At 43.3% G+C, this 16,709-nt stretch overlaps 1 protein-coding gene across 2 annotated transcripts in view; it reads right to left on the reverse strand.

The window, feature by feature from the left end:
- Positions 1–548: 548 nt before the first annotated feature.
- Positions 549–16,709, reverse strand: part of LOC144599310 (uncharacterized) — a 157,492-nt gene continuing 141,331 nt past the window's right edge. For both annotated transcript variants that reach the window (XM_078410099.1, XM_078410098.1), the window contains exons 14-18: positions 14,221–14,335; positions 8,061–8,163; positions 5,630–5,699; positions 3,498–3,601; positions 549–2,561 (exon numbers count right to left, since the gene is read on the reverse strand). In XM_078410099.1, coding sequence (XP_078266225.1) covers positions 2,396–2,561; positions 3,498–3,601; positions 5,630–5,699; positions 8,061–8,163; positions 14,221–14,335 — 558 coding nt within the window. In that variant the 3' untranslated portion in view covers positions 549–2,395. The remainder of the gene's footprint in view (positions 2,562–3,497; positions 3,602–5,629; positions 5,700–8,060; positions 8,164–14,220; positions 14,336–16,709) is intronic.

The following is a 16,709-nucleotide window of genomic DNA, read 5'->3' on the forward strand; positions in this document are numbered from 1 at the left end:
AATTGTCTATTGTCTATAAAGGTTGGCCTTGGAATTAATACTTTTAAATAGGAATTCAGCAAAGTATTGTGATGCTTTTTTAATGATGATGGCTGTTGGGTTCATCTAATATCCAGTCAACGGAACAGAGTTATAACAGTGTAGGAAAAAAAAGCTGCAGATGCTGGTTTAAATGGAAGGTAGACACAAAATGCTGGAGTAACTCAGCGGGTCAGGCAGCATCTCTGGAGAGAAGGAATGGGTGACGTTTTGGGTCGAGACCTTTCTTCAGACAGGGTTATAACAGTGATCAGTGTGCAGTTGTCATAGTTGGAGAGAGTTATGAATTTAAGGAGATGGAATCATTAATCAGATCAACCAAGAACTTGCAGATGGTGCCAGGAGACAGAATGAAAGTCATCGGTCGGTCACAATACCTGATACACAGCAGGTCAACAATTTCCAAAATACCAATCATCACACATATTCTTGTGTTAAAATATTCTTTGTTTGCAGCCATTAATTTATAATAAATAGTGCATTTTTAAACTTAACACAAATAATGCAATATTGTTGCATTGATAAACCGTTGACATTAATTCAGTATCACAATGCTTTTCATTGGACAAGTAATGAGTTCTTGAGATAGCTGAGAAACAAAATGTCATTCAGTAAGTGTACAGTATACAATGTATTGGATAACAGTCAAATTTTAGATCCATCTCTTGTGCACAATTAATTATTTAATCGTCCCATAAATAATAAGGAAACATCATACAAAAAAATCTGCATTTAACCAAATATTTTAAGGAAAGGCATGCTGTGATAAAGAACTGGACTCTCAATTACATAAAACAGGCAGAGTGTTACTCCTATTGATACCATATTATTAAGTTAGGTAATACTTAATAATATATTATTAAGTAATACCATAATAATACATTATTAAGGCTGCATTAAAATGAAGTATTACAGTAATACATAATTAAAAATTAAGTTATACTTTTAATTCACTTTTGAGATGTCCACTTGTATAATGAAATGGATGATGTACCCTGATTTCCCAACAGTGTCTAGCAGATTATTGGAGTTTTACTGTATAATGTTTTCCCACACTTAAATAAGACTTCGACAAGAGGTAAGTTCAGCTGTCCAAGATACTGCTACGCACAATCTTACGGTGAAATTATACTTTTCAATGCTCCAGTCATTTAACTTTAACTTTGTAAATCACTTTATCAGGTGTAAAACTAATGAAAAGGAGGAAAAATGAATGGAGTTAATCTGGTGAGTGCTGATTTGTACTTGACTGTAGGAAAACAAAACTGCAGATGCTGGTTTAAATCGAAGGTAGACACAAAATGCCTACTAGTCTTCCTGTCTCCGACTACATCCTATATTGTTATCTAAGAATTAATGGCTTTATTAGGTAACTCAGTGGGTCAGGCACTGGATCCAGTGGAGGAGATGCATGCAAACCTATGTCTCATCTGGCAAGATGTTGGGGTCCCTGGATGGCAGCGAGGGAGAAAGTACATGGGCAGGTGTTACATCTCTTGTGGCTGGAGGGAGTGGTTTGGAGTGAGTGTAGCAAGACGTTGCGGTGAGCTATTTTACAGCTTAGTTCTAGCGTTTAACTTAAATAACATTCATGTTTCAGGCTTCAGGAAATCATTCTTCCCTGAATGAAAGCTGCTTTAAAATCTGACATTTTCCTCAAAGAGGCTGGAATGTTGTAATACCAGTAATATTCCGGCACAGTGGCGCAAATGGAGTTGCTGCCTTACAGCGAATGCAGCGCCGGAGACTCGGGTTCGATCCCGACTATGGGCGCCGTCTGTACGGAGTTTGTACGTTCTCCCCGTGACCTGCGTGGGTTTTCTCCGAGATCTTCGGTTTCCTCCCACACTCCAAAGGCGTGCAGGTTTGCAGGTTAATTGACTGGGTAAATGTAAAAATTGTCCCTAGTGTGTGTAGGATAGTGTTAGTGTGCGGGGATCTCTGGGCGGCGCGGACTCGGTGGGCCGAAGGGCCTGTTTCCGCGCTGTATCTCTAAATCTAAATCTAATTGTAATTTTACAGATTATAAATAAAGCAAATTGTCCTTTACAATCAATTGTAAATAATGCAGTGAAGACAATATTCAAAGCAAATTGCCAGAAAGCTAATGATAGATGCAAAAAGCTGGGGTAACTCAGCGGGACAGGCAGCATTTCTGGGGGAAAAGGAATAGGTGACGTTTTGGGTCGAGACCCTTCAGACTAATCTGAAGAAGGGTCGAGACCCGAAACGTCACCATTCCTTGAGTTACTCCAGCATTTTGTGTCTATCTTCGGTTTAAACCAGCATCTGCAGTTCCTTCCTACACACCCAAAGCTAATGTATACTTTTCCATTTTCAGGCATTGGTCGGTGTATCACACTGTGTCGTTCCTTGACAACAAATGCATCGGATGCCACCCAGCTGCGAGCAAAGTCAATGACTGACAAATGTCGTATGCCACAGCAAACAGGAAATACACTGGCAGCAGCCAGTGTAACATCAAGATCCTTCGGCTCGCAGGCAAAGGCACTGTTATATGTCTAGAAAAGTAATGTAGGTGGTTAACAGTTCCAAATCATCTGGCAGAAGATACACATTCTACATTACATGGACTGTCACCTGTAACAAACTATTCCCTGGCTCTCTCTAAAATAAATAAACTCGTGCAGTATTACCATTGACTGGTCCAATTCTGACAAGGCTTTGATTCTTATTGGTTTTAGACAAGACAATAGGTGCAGGAGGAGGCCATTCAGCCCTTCAAGCCAGCACCGCCATTCAATGTGATCATGACTGATCATTCTCAATCAGTACCCCGTTCCTGCCTTCTCCCCATAACCCCTGACTCCGCTATCCTTAAGAGTTCTATCTAGCTCTCTCTTGAATGCATTCAGAGAATTGGCCTCCACTGCCTTCTGAGGCAGAGAATTCCACAGATTCACAACTCTCTGACTGAAAAATGTTTTCCTCATCTCAGTTTTGGAGAAATAATATTAATGCTTCAACTTGCAGAGTCATACAACATGGGAACTTCAGCCCAACTCATTCATGCCGGCCAAGATGCCACGTGTAAACTAGTCCCTTTGCCCAGGAGATAGACACAAAATGCTTGGGTAACTCAGCAGGTCAGGCAACATCTCTGGAGAAAAAGAATCTATGACTTTTCGGGTCGAGGATCTCCTTCAGACTGAAGGTTTTCAACCTGGAACGTCACCTATTTCTTTTCGCCAGAGATGCTGCCTGACCTGCTGAGTTACTCCAGCATTTTGTGCCCATCTTCATTGTAAACCAGCGTCTGCAGTTCCTTCCTACACATTTGCCTGTGTTTGGTCCGATCTCCCTCTAAACCGTTCCTATCCATGTATCTGTCTAATTGATAACTTACAACATTATAACAATGTTAATGTTCGATTAAAAATGAATAAACTACAATATGTTTCAATCTGTATGAATGAACTCAACATTCATGTACTTACTTGTAGGGCTCTGAGTGGGCCTTACGCACCATTAGAAAAATGAATAGACCAGCTTTAAGATTCAAAGCAAATGAGGCCACTTTGTCAAGCACAATGACAAATCCCTGTGGAAACCAACAACAAAGATGATATATTCAAACACCACATACTTTGTTGTACCATTGTTTAGTTTAGAGATAAAGCATGGAAATCGGCCCACCGAGCCCACGCTGACCATCGATCACCCCGTCACACTAGTTCCATGTTATCCCACTTTCACATCCCCACCCTGCAATCTAGGGGCAACTTACAGAGGGCCAACCAACCTACAAACCCACACGTCTTTGGGATGTGGGTGGAAACCGGAGCACCCGGAGGAAACCCAAGCTTCCCGGAATGGCAGGACTATCATATGTTGAAAGACTGGAGCGACTAGGCTTGTATACACTGGAATTTAGAAGGATGAGAGGGGATCTTATCGAAACGTATAAGATTATTAAGGGGTTGGACACGTTAGAGGCAGGAAACATGTTCCCAATGTTGGAGGAGTCCAGAACAAGGGGCCACAGTTTAAGAATAAGCGGTAGGCCATTTAGAACTGAGATGAGAAAAAAACTTTTTCAGTCAGAGAGTTGTGAATCTATGACGTGGAATTCTCTGCCTCAGAAGGCAGTGGAGGCCAATTCTCTGAATGCATTCAAGAGAGAGCTAGATAGAGCTCTTAAGGATAGCGGAGTCAGGGGGTATGGGGAGAAGGCAGGAACGGGGTACTGATTGAGAATGATCAGCCATGATCACATTGAATGGCGGTGCTGGCTCGAAGGGCCGAATGGCCTCCTCCTGCACCTATTGTCCAAGCTGTAACGGGGAGAATGTGCAAGCTCCACACGGTCTGAGGTCAGGATTGAACGCGGGTCCCTGGCACTGTGAGGGAGAGGTCAACCTGCTGCACCACTGTGACACCCTTTGTGCTGCACAGTGTACCCGTAAATGATTTGGATGAGAATGTACATAGACTTAGTGGTAAGGTTGTTTACCACACACAATAATGGAGTAGTAGATAATGAAGAAGGTTACCTTAATCGGTCAGGGAACTGAGTCCAGGAGTAGGGATGGCATGTGCACGTCACAGCTGCAGGGAGCAGCGATGGATAATATCGACACATCGCCTGGCCAGGACACCCCTGCTACTCCCACCCAACGCTGCCGCCAGGACAATGAGCCGTTATGGCCAAGTTATAGAAGCATAGAAAATAGGTGCAGAAGGAGGCCATTCGGCCCTTCCAGCCAGCACAGCCATTCATTGTGATCATGGCTGATCATCCACAATCAGTAACCCGTGCCTGCCTTCTCCCCATATCCCTTGATTCCGCTAGCCCCTCGAGCTCTATCTAACTCTCTTTTAAATTAACCCAGTGAATCGGCCTCAACTGCCCTCTGTGGCAGAGAATTCCACAAATTCACAACTCTCTGGGTGAAAAAGTTTCTTCTCACCTCAGTTTTAAATGGCCTCCCCTTTATTCTTAGACTGTGTGGCCCCTGGTTCTGGACTCCCCCAACATTGGGAACATTTTACCTGCATCTAGCTTGTCTAGTCCTTTTATGATTTTATACGTCTCTATAAGATCCCCTCGCATCCTTCTAAACTCCAGTGAATACAAGCCTAGTCGTTCCAATCTTTCCTCATATGACAGTCCCTCCATCCCAGGGATTAACCTCGTGAACCTACGCTGCACTCCCTCAATAGCAAGGATGTCCTTCCTCAAATTAGGAGACCAAATTAGCACACAATACTCCAGAATTTACTCCACAATATTACAAATGACTAACATTTTTCAAACAGATTTCAGACATTAAGAGTACAGGAAGGCACATAAAACACAGCGACTCTTGTACCTGGTATGTGCCTAATGTACCTTAGGTTTGTCAGTGAACTCTCTGCAGCAAAAATAAATGCACTGTACTTGGGTATACATGGCAATAATGTACCATTGATACCACACCAAGGGGTGTACTGTTCTGGGCACCACGCTACAGCAAAGATGTGCTAACATTAGAAATAGGGCAGAAGGAATTTACCAAGATGTTGTCTGCAATGGAGGCTTTAATTTAAAAGGAAGGATTGGATAGGTTAGATTTCATTGTTAACTTACCTGTGGATTAGACAGAGCCACCACAAAAATAATACTGAATCCCAGAAGACAAACTAATCTTCGAGTGACACTATAAAAAGACAACAAAGACAGCAATTGTATTATCCATTGCAATATATATATATATATAGGTTGGTGAATGTGGAATTCATTGCCACAGAAGGCTGTGGAGGCCAGTCAATTAATATTTTTAAGGCAGAAATTGACATATATTTGATTAGAATGGGTGTCAGAGGTTATGGGGCAAAGGCAGGAGAAATGGGGTTGAGAGGGAGATGGATCAGCCATGAATTAAATGGCAGTATGGACTTGATGGGCCGAATGGCCTAATTCTGCTCTGAGAAATTATGATCATATAAGAAATGAAATAGAACGGCACTAAAAACACCTCAATTTAACCAGCTTGAATATGACCATTAAGATACATCACCAAACCAGAGCTATTAAAGATAGCGGAGACAAGGGATATTGAGAGAAGGCAGGAACGGGGTACTGATTGTGGATGATCAGCCATGATCATGGTGAATGGCGGTGCTGGCTCAAAGGGCCGAATGGCCTCCTCCTGCACCCATTGTCTATAAAAATTAAGAAATGGTGAACAAAATCATGATAGTGACAGATCAAAGCACGAGGCAGGTAAGAGACTTTCAAAGTATGAGTCTGTTTCAGAGTTCAAATCCACGATATATTCCTGGCCACTGTACTCCCGAGCATATTTCAAGTAAGACACAAAATGCTGGAATAACTCAGCAGGACAGGCAGCATCTCTGGAGAGAAGGAATGGGTCAAGTTTTGGGTCAAAACTGAAGAAGGGTCTTGATCTGAAACGTCACCCGTTCCTTCTCTCCAGAGATGCTGCCTGTCCCGCTGAGTTACTCCAGCATTTTATGTCTACCTTCGATTTAAACCAGCATCTACAGTTCTTTCCTACACATATTTCAAGTAACTTCCCTTCATGACAAGAAGCTGCTAGTAGTTTATTCTAGAGCCAATAGAAAAGTTTTCCCATTCCAGGATTTATAACATTACTCTGTTCACCAGTCCCTATGGGTTTAAAAATATCTTCTTGCAATAATGTTTCATAATTGAACAGATGGAGTCCACAGTAATGTGCCTTGGTCCCATTTTCAGAAAATCGAAAATGAAGTTTGAAATAGAAAGCGTTAGAAGACTCACAAACAATCCCAAGTCCTTCAGATTATTTGGATATTAATGCCGAATTGGCAGTACTTCTGTGCTGTGAATTCCAGTTTTATTTTAATAATCACCAAATTAATTCTGGCCTTTTTTTTTTTCTATCACCGAATAATCTCAACTTTCAACAGTCAAGAATTTTTTATTGTCATATGTCCCAGATAGAACGATCAAATTATTACTTGCAACACAACAGAATAGGTAAACATAGTGTACTGTTAACAATACAGTAAACAAGAAAAATAAAGTTCAGTGTGTGTATATATGTATACTAACACACACACATATATATACACATACACACATATATATATACATACACACACACACACATATATATATGCACAAAATGCTGGAGTAAGTCAGCAGGTCAGGCAGCATCACAGGAGAGAAGGAATGGGTGACGTTTCGGGTCGAGACCCTTCTTCAGACTGAAGATGGGTCTCGACCCGAAACGTCACCCATTCCTTCTCTCCTGAGATGCTGCCTGACCTGCTGAGTTACTCCAGCATTTTGTGAATAAATACCTTCGATTTGTACCAGCATCTGCAATTATTTTCTTATACTATATATATATATATATATATGTGTGTGTGTGTATTTATATTTACATATATCACACACATACACACACACACATAAAAACACACTATAATAGTGCAAAAAGACCAAACCAATGCCCCTAAGTCTATGTAGTTCAGAGCTTATTTGGAGGTTGTAGTGTTTAATAGCCTGATGGCTATCTTTCAATGCTTTTCATAAATTTTCTGTTTGGAAAAGTGTTTTAAAACTACTTCCAACACATGACATTGTTACAAGGGCTGCTCAAACCTCTGAAGATCATTCCATCATCGTCCCTCTCCATTCGGGCAGAAGATACAAAAGCTTGGAGGCACGTACCGCCTGATTCAGGAGCAGCAGCTTCCCCGTTGTTACCAGACGACCGAGCGATCCCTCCCATCAGCTGGGGCTTGCTCATCTTCCAACCTACCTCATTGCGGCCCTTGCATTATTTTATTTGCACTTTCTCTGCAGTTGCAGCACTCTGTTTCCTTTCTCTTTTGCACTACCAGATGTACCCACGCACACTATGATTTGCACGAGTCGAGGGACGTCGACACTTTCACCCTTCTCTGATATGTTGTGAAGCACAATCAGATAATGTTTCATCAACATCCCCAGCAGATACTCTACAACCAACTCACAATCGCGAGTTGAGATTAAACTGTGGCTTTACCTTTGTAAATCTTTAATCTTGGTAAGATGTGAACATGACTTCTCGCACTGTCCGGAAGCACCTTCACATTTTCCGTTCCAGAAAGAATCCACCCAACCTTCCACTGAAATAAAGATGTAAAAGCATAAACGCTAAGGGTGAATGAGTCACAAATCTCAGCATTCAATCAATACTTTAAATTGCTTTATTACTTCAGTTAGATGTTAATTTAAGTAAAACTAATGAACATTTCCAATACGGAAATGAGAAACCTCAGAAGGCAGTGGAGGCCAATTCTCTGAATGCATTCAAGAGAGAGCTAGATAGAGCTCTTAAGGATAGCGGAGTCAGGGGGTATGGGGAGAAGGCAGGAACGGGGTACTGATTGAGAATGATCAGCCCTGATCACATTGAATGGCGGTGCTGGCTCGAAGGGCCGAATGGCCTCCTCCTGCACCTATTGTCTATAAACCGCAGATCATAAGAGTGGTAGAATTAGGCCATTCAGCCCATCAAGTCTACTGCCATTCAATCATGGCTGATCTATCTCCCCCTCCTAACCCCATTCTCCTGCCTTCTCCCCATAACCTCTGACACACAGATGCTGGAGAGATAGGTCAGCCATGATCTTTCCAGCACAGAGTATTCCAGGTGTGTCCTCAGCCAGGCCTTGTACACCTGTAACCTGTGTGCGCAATAGTGTAGCTGAAAGCTGCACCATAACAATGTCAGAACAATTTTGGTGCAAATGATAATGATTTACATCATTAATTAATCTTATGAAACATGTTTCCTCACTGAAGCAGTTACAAATTCATTCATAAAGCGCAAACTGCCATTAAAGTTAACGCTGATTCTGAATTTCCGAAGCTAACATCTGCTTTTTACTCCCACTGCTTCAGCTGAAGAGTAATGATTTTGCAAACCTGACACTGCCATGAATTATTGACTCCAAATAATGTTTTTTGGATTAAATGCCGTGCATTTTGTTTGATTTTTTGGGGGGAATGTTTCAGATAGATTCTTATGCATTATTAACAATGTTTTTAAACTATTCCTTTTCGACAACGAATCAAGTAGTTTAGTTAGACTAAAGCCGGTGCTGAAAAAGATAATGCAACAATTCCACATAGTAATAGGTGTAGTAAATCTTTACATAAGCTAAGCTGCAGGGAGCAGCAAAAAGCTTTTATAATGAACACCCGCCCCTACATTGTCATCCTTGGATGACAATGGTCTCTCGTTCAGTCATATTCAGGAAACATTATTCACCATCAGTTTGACATGTCAATTTAATGAACCAATTAATCTAATAAAATTTGCTTCAACTTTGCTCAACGTTAAAAATGGTTATAAATTAAACTGCAGACCCAACCTGCTTCAATCCAAGGTTATTTATTCCCCTTCATTAATTGTTATAATACAGATGTCCTGGAGGACGTCCCACTGCTACCTGTGGCAGCTAATCCCTGTCACTAACATTGATAAATTATTGTACATCACTTCACACCCAGAGATGTCTGTACACACACTGATTGCAATGAGATTCAAAGTCTCTTGAAATTAATTGGAAGTTTCATGATAAGTGCCGGCTTTACCTAATACAATAATTACAGCACAGTAAGAGGAGAATTAACAAGTAAACACCAGGGTCCAAATTTCCAATTTGTGCTGTAAATTCTGAATACTAATACTCTGACGCAAGGCATTTCGTTGAAACATCGAATTGAACAACTCGTTTTAAAAGGTCTCGCGTTCAGATGTGGCATTTTGCAAGCGGGGAGGGAAATACATTCAGCTGAATTTGCCTCAAAGTGGCAACTACACACTGACAAAGTGGAGGAACACACACTGCTATGATAGGGTCATACACCATGGAAACAGGTCCTTCAGCCCAACTCATTCATACCAACCAAGATGCCCCATTTATGCTAGTCCCATTCCAAACCTTTCCTATCCATGTACCGTCCAAGTCTCTTTTAAATGGTGTTAGAGTACCTGCCTTAACTATTTCCTCTGGCATCTCCTTCCACATACCCACCACCCTCTGAATGAAAAAGTTGCCACTTAGGTTCTTATTAAATCTTATCCCCACCTCCTCCAAAACGTCACCCATTCCTTCTCTCTGAGATGCTGCCTGACCTGCTGAGTTACTCCAGCAGTTTGTGAATAAATACTATCATGGATAAGGATAGATTCTATCAAGTTCTTACCCGAGGCATCACTTCTACTCAAACCAACAAGCAGTACAGTTTCTTCAATTTAGTGAACTGTTAACATCTAATACTGGGTCAATACAGATCTATTTTAAAGAGTGGTTAAATGGCATTACTGTTATTCAAGCAAATAGACCCTAATTAAATGTTGACAGTTTATGAGCATCAACATCCTGCTGGGATTTTGAGAGCAATTACCACGATTAATTTTAGAGGATAACCTGCACGCAGCTAAATGCTCATTAAATTTAAAAAAAATTTAAATAATGTATTTATAGTCTGATATTTATTTTTCTGGGCTCGATCGCTAATGTGCTTCCAATCCTATCTTGGCATGGTGGCGCAGCGGTAGAGTTGCTGCCTTACAGCGAATGCAACATTGGAGACCCGGGTTCCATCCCGACTACGGGCGCTGTCTGTACGGAGTTTGTACGTTCTCCCCGTGAGTTTTCTCTGAGATCTTCGGTTTCCTCCCACACTCCAAAGACGTGCAGGTTTGTAGGTTAATTGGCTTGGTAAATGTAAAAATTGTCCCTCGTGTGTGCGGGGATCACTGGTTGGCACGGACCCAGTGGGCCGAAGGGCCTGTTTCCGCACTGTATCTCTAAACTGAAAATTTCATAGTGACCCAGGAAATGGTGATTCGGCCCATCAATGCTATGCTGGCTCTCCGAGTAATTCTATCAATCCTAGCCCACCACTGATTTCTTGGTGACCTGTTCTCTCTCCCTGGTTGTCGACACCAGGTATCCATCAGCTTGAGGGAGAGTCTGGACAGACTTGGATTAGAGTCACTGAGTCATAATAGTGTGGAAACAGACTCTTCGGCCCAAGCCGGCCATGCTGACCCACATTCCCATCCACATCTACACTAGTCCCACCTGGCCGCCCTTGGATTGTTTTGTCTGGAAGGCTGGGGATCGAGGGGAGTCCCGACACATGTACAGTGCATTCAGAAAGTATTCACACCCCTTCACTTTGTCCACATTTTGTTACGTTACAGCCTTATTTTAAAATGGATTAAATTCTTTTTTTTTCCATCATCAATCTACACACAATACCCCATAATTAAAAAGCAAAAACAGGTGTTTAGAAAATTTTGCAAAGTAATTAAAAATAAATAACTGAAATATCACATAATAAGTATTCAGACCCTTTAACTCAGTACTTTGTTGAAGCACCTTTGACAGCGATTACAGCCTCAAGTCTTCTTGGGTATGACGCTACAAGCTTGGCACACCTGTATTTGGGTCATTTCTCCCATTCTTCTCTGCAGATCCTCTCAAACTCTGTCAGGCTGGATGGAGAGCGTCGATGCACAGCTATTTCCAGGTCCTTCCAGAGATGTTCGATCGGGTTCAAGTCCAGGCTCTGGCTGGGCCACTCAAGGACATTCACAGACTTGTCACGAAGCCACTCCTGCGTTGTCTTGGCTGTGTGCTTAGGGTCGTTGTCCTGTTGGAAGGTGAACCTCCGCCCCAGTCTGAGATCCAGAACGCTCTGGAGCAGGTTTTCATCAAGGATCTCTCTCTACTTTGCTCCGTTCATCTTCCCCTCGATCCTGACTAGTTTCCCAGTTCCTGCCGCTGAAAAACATCCCCACTGTATGATGTTGCCACCACCATGCTTCACCGTAGGTATGGTATTGGCCAGGTGATGAGCAGTGATGCTTGGCATTCAGGCCAAAGATTCAATCTTGGTTTCATCAGACCAGAGAATCTTGTTTCTCATGGTCTGAGAGTCCACTAGGTGCCTTTTGGCAAACTCCAAGCGGGCTGTCATGTGCCTTTTATTGAGGAGTGGCTTCCGTCTGGACACTCTACCATAAAGGCCTGATTGGTGAAGTGCTGCAGGTATAGTTGTCCTTCTGGAAGGTTCTCCCATCTTCACAGAGGAACTCTGGAGCTCTGTCAGAGTGACCATCGGGTTCTTGGTCACCTCCCTGACCAAGGCCCTTCTCCTCCGATTGCTCAGTTTGGCCGGGCGGCCAGCTCTATGAAGAGTCCTGGTGGTTCCAAAGTTCTTCCATTTAAGAGTGACCGAGGCCACTGTGCTCTTCGGGACCTGCAATGCTGCAGAAATTGTTTTATACCCTTCCCCAGATCTGTGTCTCGACACAATCCTGTCTCAGGTCTACGGACAATTCCTTCGTCTTCATGGCTTGGTTTTTGCTCTGACATGCACTGTCAACTGTGGGACCTTGTATAGACAGGTGTGTGTCTTTCCAAATCATGTCCAATCAATTTAATTTACCACTGGTGGACTCCAATCAAGTTGTAGAAACATCTCAAGGATAATCAATGGAAACAGGATGAACCCAAGCTCAATTTTGAGTGTCACAGCAAAGGGTCTGAATACTTATGTAAATGTGATATTTCAGTTCTTTCTTTTAATTACTTTGCAAAAACACCTGTTTTTTCTTTTTATTATGGGGTATTGTGTGTGGATTGATGATAAAAAAATGAATTTAATCCATTTTAAAATAAGGCTGTAACGTAGCAAAATGTGGAAAAAGTGATGGGGCCTGAATACTTTCTGAATGCACTGTATCTAAAATTATGAGTGGCACAGGTAGGGTAGACAGTCGGAATCTTTTTCCATCATGGGGGGGAAATATTAAATACTAGAGGGCATAGATTTATGGTGAAAGGGCAAAGTTTAAAGGAAATGTGCAGAGTACGTTTTTTTTACACAGAGGATGGTGGGGGCCTGGGACCAAGGAACGTGCTGCCAGGGGTGGTGGTGGAGACAAATATGATAGAGGCGTTCAAGAGACTTTTGGCAAGGCACATGGATATGCAGGGAATGGAAGGGCATGGAGTACAGGCAGGTAAGAGTTGGTCTTGGCATCATCGATAGACACAAAATGCTGGAGTAACTCAAGTGGGTCAGGCAGCATCCCTGGAGAAAAGGGATAGGTGATGTTTCACGTCGAGCCCCTTCTTCAGAACTGGGCTTCATGTTCGGCACTGACCTGGGCCGAAGGGTCAGTTCCTGTGCTATGTTCTAATTATTCTGCTACCCACCTGCACTCTGGGTAATTCAGTCACCAGCAAACCTGTGCAACCTTTGGGATTTGGCCAGAAGCTGGGGAATCTGGGAAATAGACAATAGACAATAGGTGCAGGAGGAGGCCATTCGGCCCTTCGAACCAGCACCGCCATTCAATGTGATCATGGCTGATCATTCTCAATCAGTACCCCGTTCCTGCCTTCTCCCCATACCCCCTGACTCCGCTATCCTTAAGAGCTCTATCTAGCTCTCTCTTGAATGCATTCAGAGAATTGGCCTCCACTGCCGTCTGAGGCAGAGAATTCCACAGATTCACAACTCTCTGACTGAAAAAGTTTTTCCTCATCTCAGTTCTAAATGGCCTACCCCTTATTCTTAAACTGTGGCCCCTTGTTCTGGACTCCCCCAACATTGGGAACATGTTTCCTGCCTCTAACGTGTCCAACCCCTTAATAATCTTATACGTTTCGATAAGATCTCTCATCCTTCTAAATCCCACACCCTGCAAACTCCGCACAAACAGCAACTCCGCACTATCTTTGACAGGCCTTCACTGGACTTTGTCTGGCACTGGACATCATTCACGTTATTCCCTTATCATGTATCTGTACAGTGTGGGTAGCTCGATTGTAATCATGTTTTGTCTTTCCGCTGACTGGTTAGCACGCAACGGAAGCTTTTCTCTGTACCTCGATACACGTGACAATAAACTGAACTCAGTAAACTCAAACCGCCCAGGGGTCAGGAACAAACGTGGGTGCTGGGGCTGGGAGCAATGCACAACACCATACAATCAGATCATGCTAAAAGTTACAGTGAAAAAAAAACTTTCAAAACTATCCAATTGAATAAACCAATTCCTGAGAAGATTGAATGCACTTCATTAAGAATTTAAAAGTATAATGAACTCCCGGGCATTTAAGTTTAAACCAGGTAATGGAAAGTATACCTACATGCATGCTTCATTGCTGATCCAAGGATCAAAAAGGAAACAGTAATGCTGACAGTGATGAAAATCTCCGTAAACCAGGCCACCCAGGCAAATCTTCTGTACTGTCCCATTATAATCTATCAAGAAAAATAAAAGGTCGATTTTAAGACACAAGAAACAGCAGGTGCTGGTTTATAAAAATGCTGGTTTATTTAAAAAAAATACACAAAGTGCTGGAGTAACTCAGCGGGTCAGGCAGCATCTGTGGAGAACATGGATAGGTGACGTTTCAGAGTGCTGGAGTAACTCAGCGGGTCAGGCAGCATCTGTGGAGAACATGGATAGGTGACGTTTCACAGAGTGCTGGAGTAACTCAGCGGGTCAGGCAGCACCTGTGGAGAACATGGATAGGTGACGTTTCACAGAGTGCTGGAGTAACTCAGCGGGTCAGGCAGCATCTGTGGAGAACATGGATAGGTGACGTTTCGGGTCGGGAGTCTTCTTAAGACTCATTCTAAAGGGTCTTGACCGGAATCGTCACCTATAGCTGTTCTCCAGAGATCCTGCCTGACCTGCTGAGTTACTCCAGCATTTTCTGTCCACTTTATACGTTGTTGGACATTCTCGTGTCACGGGTTTGTTGAAACAGCTCGCTGAAAAAGAGCCACACGCCATTTTGCGCAGTTTCTTTAATATGAAATCTGGGATATGCCTGGGCTTAGCTTTTGCACCCAGTTTATCAGTTCTTAGATGACTTTGTACAAACCCAACAAAATGGAGACACATTTTCAGTGGTGGGCCTTCAGCATGTATTCCTAAATCTGGACAAGGATTGAGTCAGTAGAAGGGTCTCAACCGGATCATCACCCGAGTCTGAAGAAGGGCAGTACAGTGTTGCTGCCTTTCTTCAGTGAAGAAAGCCAATGGAATGTTGGCCTTCATAACAAGAGGAGTTGAGTATAGGAGCAAAGAGGTCCTTCTGCAGTTGTACCGGGCCCTTGTGAGACCACACCTGGAGTACTGTGTGCAGTTTTGGTCTCCAAATTTGAGGAAGGATATTCTTGCTATTGAGGGCGTGCAGCGTAGGTTTACTAGATTAATTCCCGGAATGGCGGGACTGTCATATGTTGAAAGACTGGAGCGGCTAGGCTTGTATACACTGGAATTTAGAAGGATGAGAGGAGATCTTATCAAAACGTATAAGATTATTAAGGGGTTGGACACGTTTGAGGCAGGAAACATGTTCCCAATGTTGGGGGAGTCCAGAACAAGGGGCCACAGTTTAAGAATAAGGGGTAGGCCATTTAGAACTGAGATGAGGAAAAAAAATTTCAGTCAGAGAGTTGTAAATCTGTGGAATTCTCTGCCTCAGAAGGCAGTGGAGGCCAATTCTCTGAATGCATTCAGGAGAGAGCTAGATAGAGCTCTTAAGGATAGCGGAGTCAGGGGGTATGGGGAGAAAGCAGGAACGTGGTACTGATTGAGAATGACCAGCCATGATCACATTGAATGGCGGTGCTGGCTCGAAGGGCCGAATGGCCTCCTCCTGTGTCTATTGTCTATTGTCTATTACAGCCCGTGATCGATCCTGACTATGGGTGCTGTCTGTACAGAGTCCGTATGTTCTCCCTGTATTTGCCTGCCTTCCCTCCGGGTGCTCCGGTTTTCTCCCACATTCCAAAGACGTGGGTTTACAGGTTAATTGGCTTCTGCAAACTGTCCCTGAGGTGTTGGATAGTGTCTGCGCGTAGTGTCTGCGCGTAGTGTCTGTTCGTAGTGTCTGCGCGTGGTGTCTGTGCGTAGTGTCTGTGCGTAGTGTCTGTGTAGTGTCTGTGCGTAGTGTCTGTGCGTAGTGTCTGTGCGTAGTGTCTGTGCGTAGTGTCTGTGCGTAGTGTCTGTGCGTAGTGTCTGTGCGTAGTGTCTGTGCGTGGTGTCTGTGCGTGGTGTCTGTGCGTAGTGTCTGTGCGTGGTGTCTGTGCGTGGTGTCTGTGCGTGGTGTCTGTGCGTGGTGTCTGTGCGTGGTGTCTGTGCGTGGTGTCTGTGCGTGGTGTCTGTGCGTGGTGTCTGTGCGTGGTGTCTGTGCGTGGTGTCTGTGCATAGTGTCTGTGCGGGTGGTCGTAGGTTGGTGGGACTCGAGTGGGCCAAACGGCTGTTTCCACACGGTATCTCTCAACTAAACTCAACTAAGGGGTCTCAACCTGAAATGTCACCTATCCATGTTGTGAGGAGATGCTGCCTGAGCTGCTGAGTTATTCCAGCGCTCTGTGAAACCTCAAAGATTGTTAAGGATTGTGCTGTGCTATGTTCTGTAATCACAGATCACATTTATAAACCATAACTAATTATGCCTTGATGGTGTTGACAGAGTACAAAACATTCTGAACCTTCTCTTGTATCCCAAAAGCATGGCTGTCAGTACATTTGTGGTCCACTACTGTTGGCTCCATGTAAAGTAGCAAAGCTGCCTCACAATGATTAAAACAACTATAATCTAACACTTTTCTACGTACA

This window comes from Rhinoraja longicauda, chromosome 13 (genome assembly GCF_053455715.1).
Source record: "Rhinoraja longicauda isolate Sanriku21f chromosome 13, sRhiLon1.1, whole genome shotgun sequence".
In the NCBI taxonomy this organism is placed as follows: Eukaryota; Metazoa; Chordata; class Chondrichthyes; order Rajiformes; family Arhynchobatidae; genus Rhinoraja; species Rhinoraja longicauda.